The sequence below is a fragment of the Oncorhynchus nerka genome, linkage group LG24 (genome assembly GCF_034236695.1).
Source record: "Oncorhynchus nerka isolate Pitt River linkage group LG24, Oner_Uvic_2.0, whole genome shotgun sequence".
Classification (NCBI taxonomy): Eukaryota; Metazoa; Chordata; class Actinopteri; order Salmoniformes; family Salmonidae; genus Oncorhynchus; species Oncorhynchus nerka.
The window spans coordinates 48,537,886-48,542,463 of record NC_088419.1 but is presented as its reverse complement, the minus strand read 5'-3'; the positions used below and the strand labels follow the sequence as shown (position 1 = coordinate 48,542,463).

General features: G+C 40.6%; 1 protein-coding gene across 1 annotated transcript; it reads right to left on the bottom strand.

The window, feature by feature from the left end:
* Positions 1–1,067: 1,067 nt before the first annotated feature.
* On the bottom strand, positions 1,068–1,658 carry LOC115107360 (28 kDa heat- and acid-stable phosphoprotein-like). Its single transcript, XM_029630755.2, has one exon. The coding sequence runs from the start codon at positions 1,631–1,633 to the stop codon at positions 1,154–1,156; it is 480 nt and encodes a 159-aa protein (XP_029486615.1). The 5' UTR covers positions 1,634–1,658; the 3' UTR covers positions 1,068–1,153.
* Positions 1,659–4,578: the final 2,920 nt, after the last annotated feature.

Genomic DNA, 4,578 nt, shown 5'->3' with positions numbered 1-4,578 from the left:
CTGAACGCGACTGAAGTTGAGCATTGCTGTAACTGCCAGCATTAAAATGTCTTATACTAGTGACATAATGTTTTCAATATGGTTCTCTGTTTGTATAGTCTGGTGTATTTCCTGCATATTAATGGGCCTCCCTCATTGCCCTTACAAAAATGTATTTATTGTGCCAAACTTCCCGCAAGTTTGTGGCAAATTGTTTGCCACTAGTGGTGAATCTGCAGCAAACCTTTGGCAACAATAATATTTATTGCCCCTAGTGGCAAACAGTTCCCTTTTGCAGATGGATACCCTTCTCCTACCCGTGGTGTTGGAAGAGGCTGCATCAACACCCTGGAAAGATGTTTGTGGTGCACTCATAACACTTTTTTTGAGTGAAAAATTAGTGTATCGTCTTCAAGCTTGATAAGGTCAGCAAATGCATGTATTATTCTCATAAATGTAGCCCATACATTCATTATTTGTAACAATTAGATCTTTCAATGCTTTAAACTGGTAGCTAGCTCATCTTGATCATGTGTTGTTCTTTTTCTTTCCAGAAGCAATCAGTTACAAGGCAAAAGTACAGATTGAGGCCTTCAATCATTACATTTACATTTAAGTCATTTAGCAGACGCTCTTATCCAGAGCGACTTACAAATTGGAGACAAAGGCCAGAACAAGACAATAAAGAGTACATAGACTTCCTATATAAGATGGATCTGACTAGTGTTCCTCAATCCCAACCACCTCCTCTCAAATCACCTTAAAACAGGTTAGATGAAAGAGAAGGTATACAAACCCCTCATCATCCCAACATTTCCCATTCCTAAGTAAACAGTGTTAAAATGTAAAAATTAAAGAATGATCTCCAGCAGCTTTAGAATAAGAACACAGGGGAGGAGTGAAGACACTAGAACACCTGCCGTTGTAACCTCACATAATTCAGAGAAACTAAACAGGCGTACCCACCTCCACCCCCCCCCCCTTTCCCGTGTCCTCCAAAAACACCCCGCTCACACCCTTCTCTCATCGGAGATGAAGGGCAGGAGCCGAAGCACATGGTACCCCTGAGCCGACAACCCTCGTATTGGTCCCCTCCCCTCCCTCCTACAATCTTCTCTCGTCTCTCCAGCCTCCGCAGAACGTTTGCCAGGCCAAGTCCTCGGGAGACAGGGGACTAACGCTTGGACTTGGAGTCTTCAGCTTCTTTTTTGAGGCCGTCCCTCTTCTTTTGCGCGTCCTCTCTCTGCTTCTTGATGATGGCCAGCCTGGCGAGGTCAGCCCGTGCCTGGTCCGTCTTCCCCTCCAGGTGCAGCTTCATGTAGCGCTCCTTTGCCTTCTGCTTCTCAATCTCCTCCCTCTCTCTGCGTGACAGCTCTTTGGGTGCGTTGACATCTAGCTCGGTCACCTTCTTACTTTTCTGCGATATGCGGTTGGGATTCTCAATCTCGATCAATCCCTCCACTCCACTCTTCTTCTTGTTAATGTCCTCCTCTTCACTGCTGCTGTCGTCAGATCCTGATGACTTCTCCTCCTCCTTCTCTACCCCGCCATTCGCCTCCAGCTCCCTCTGTGCTTTCATCTGTCTGTCGATCTCTTCTGGGTTGCTGAACTGCTTTCCCCGACCCTTGTGACCTTTTTTACCGCCTCTTGGCATATTTGGTACAGGAACTTGAACAACTAACACAATCAAACTGAGGACAGAGACATATATGTGCACCAGGTCAAGGCTTCTTGCATGCATAGATTTTAGATTTAAGTTAACAATAACTCATTTTGGAAAAATAATATGAATTGCCATATTAGGCATAACCCAATTGTATGTTGCTTTTCTTCCACCCAAGCCTTATACACCTGAGTCAGGAAGCAGACAACTGTCTCTTAATGATGAAGTCCCCAGTCTAGATTGAATATCATATTTATTTGATTAGCTTGAATCAATTGTGTTAAGACTTGGCTGAAGAAGAATCTTGCATACTATGGCTCTATTGGAACAGTTGGCCACACATTTAAAGGTACATTTAGTAGGCATAAGTCCCAGTTTCTGCTAGCTACATTGTTTGTTTATATAGCATTTATACAAGGCAGAAATATTATTACCTAGCTGAAAAATGTAGAATGCCAGCTTCAGTGAGAAGCATAGCAACATCAAGACAACTTTGTAACAGCTGACCCCATTTTTCCAAAGCCAAACCTGCCCATTAGCTGCTGAGTCTACCTTTGATGATGCCAAAATAATAATAAAAAATTCAGCGATTGTTTTCAGTATCGTAATGTTGTTTTTGTGTTTTCTGACTGTTTCAGTGCATGCATTCAACGTGTTTTGAACAAAGGACTTCCACAGGGCACCATTTCCAAAGTCCACTCAAAAAGGCAATAGTTATGCAATGGGTTGATTTCGTTTTTAAAAAATGTTGTTTTAATCTTCCATTGGTTGAAAGCTGTTGCTCAGTTATCACTTGGCTCATGTTCATTCTGTAGTTGCCCCTTTTATCATCCTACGGTCAACATCCCCATAGTGTTCACATTTCTCTCATGTTAATGTTGTCAATACATTGAATACATGTTTAGGATATTTAGTATGTTTAGCTTTCTCTGTGAGAAGCAAGTTCATTTAAAATGATGTAACTTGGTTTTTATAGGTAAAACATTTCAATGTTGTTAACACACAGTAACCAAAAACCTAATTTGCATATGAGCTGACTAGGTGAAAAATCTCTTGATGTGCTTTTGAGCAAGGTACTTAACCCTAATTTCTGCTGTAAGTCACTCTAGACAAGAGTGGCTGCTAAATATGTACAGTGAGTGTGTGGAATAGGTTAGGTAGTTAAGACGATGCACTTCAGCTCACTACCAATTCCACACTCAACTTTCCCAGGGGGCAGCAGCAACCTTGTCCAAGTGCTAAGCCTGGTTGATAAAGGGACAGGTGCTGCCAATTAAGGTGATTGTCCTGCAGTACCAGCTGCAATCAATTAATTGACAATTGACTTACCTTTGTGGGTGTGCATACACCAAACATTTCTGTTGACCAAAAAAACATCAGCTGAATCTCACACTAGCCTAGTGGTTACGAAGCCAGGTTGTAATTTTCACATTAATAAATTACCTGAATGCAGAGCAATGAAGTTGATGGTTGGGGTTTTGACTGGTTTCTGTTTTTTAGACAGGCTTTATCTCAGAGTTGATGTTTTTGTAGCCAAGTTTCATAGTTTCGCAGCTCAGTGTTTTATGGAGGGGGAAAAGGAACATTCAGAAAAATAGATATTGGTGACTGTGAAGTTGTTTTTTGTTTTTTTTGTTTGTTGGGGAGGTGTTAGGTAGTTTAGAGAGCACACTATATCTCACTACCACGTAACTGTGTTTGTGAGTGTGTGCATCTGTTTTATAACCAAAATATTTCACACTTATTGTGATACTCATGGTCATCAGTGACCAATATGTGGGAAGTTGTTTTGACTTGGGCCTCTATGGAGCTATGGTCTAATGGAGTCTAAAGCAAAAAGCACTTAGGACTTTTTTCTGAAAATCACTTTCCGTGAGTCACATTTCACAGCTGTAAACACATAGTTCTATTCTCACTTTATCTCCAAGACCTTTCAACGATTCAATCATCGATTTTGCATCTCTCACTGCTGCCTACTTTAAAGCTTTGCTCTGAGAATATTTGGATGTTTGCCAGAGCCAATCCCATTTTCTTCCGGGAACTTCAGAGGCATTTTGCATGGTTCTATCAATTATGTATGTTTTCATATACAGGTGTCTCTCGTGAGGTCCGTTACCTAACGTAGGCCTAAGACTATTATGACATCATAACCACACGCACTCTCTTGGGGACACTGTGGAATTGATACGAGACACCGTGATTAAGGCAAGCGCATATGCAAACGACCACATAAGTAGTTTTGGGGGGTATCTGTACATACTTTTAAGGAATGTAGTGAAGTAAAAGTTGTCAAAAATATAAATAGTAACGTAAAGTACAGATACCCCAATAAACGACTTAATAAGTAGTGCTTGAAAGTATTTTTATTTAAGTACTTTACACCACTGGTTATAGCCCTATTTGGATGGGTGTTACTAGAGACGTTGGATTTGTAATTATTATCCAAGGATATGCGTTATTCCAGAGGACGATTCACACAAGATGAGTTCGTTTTTCCAAACTATCTTTTTGTTCAGTGCATTTAAATTGAAGTGTGATCATACTGATTATTTTAGTGATCCATCCATGGCAGAGCTACCATTCGTTAGGTTCTCCAACCCTAATCTAGGGCATCTGATTAATTAATTAGCTGGATGATAAACTGAATCAGGTTAGTTAAAAGTGGGGTTGGAGCAAAACCTATAGGAAGGTAGCTATCCAGGAACAGAATTGGAGAGCCCTCACCTATGCCATAAAACAGGGTTGAATTAAATAGCCTAAACTATAGAAAACACATTTTATTGCAAATGTAGGCCTAATTAAACTGGTACATTTGGCGATGTTCAACTTAAATTCACTGGCACAACGAATAATACCTTAACCGTACACCATAGTGATTGCCTCGTAAATTGACCAAAAGTATATTTGAGGTTTTGTTAGATACAGATTACCAAAGA

Excerpts from the sequence above, each read along its gene's own strand:
- LOC115107360 (XM_029630755.2), bottom strand. The coding sequence starts at position 1,633 with ATGCCAAGAGGCGGTAAAAAAGGTCACAAGGGTCGGGGAAAGCAGTTC.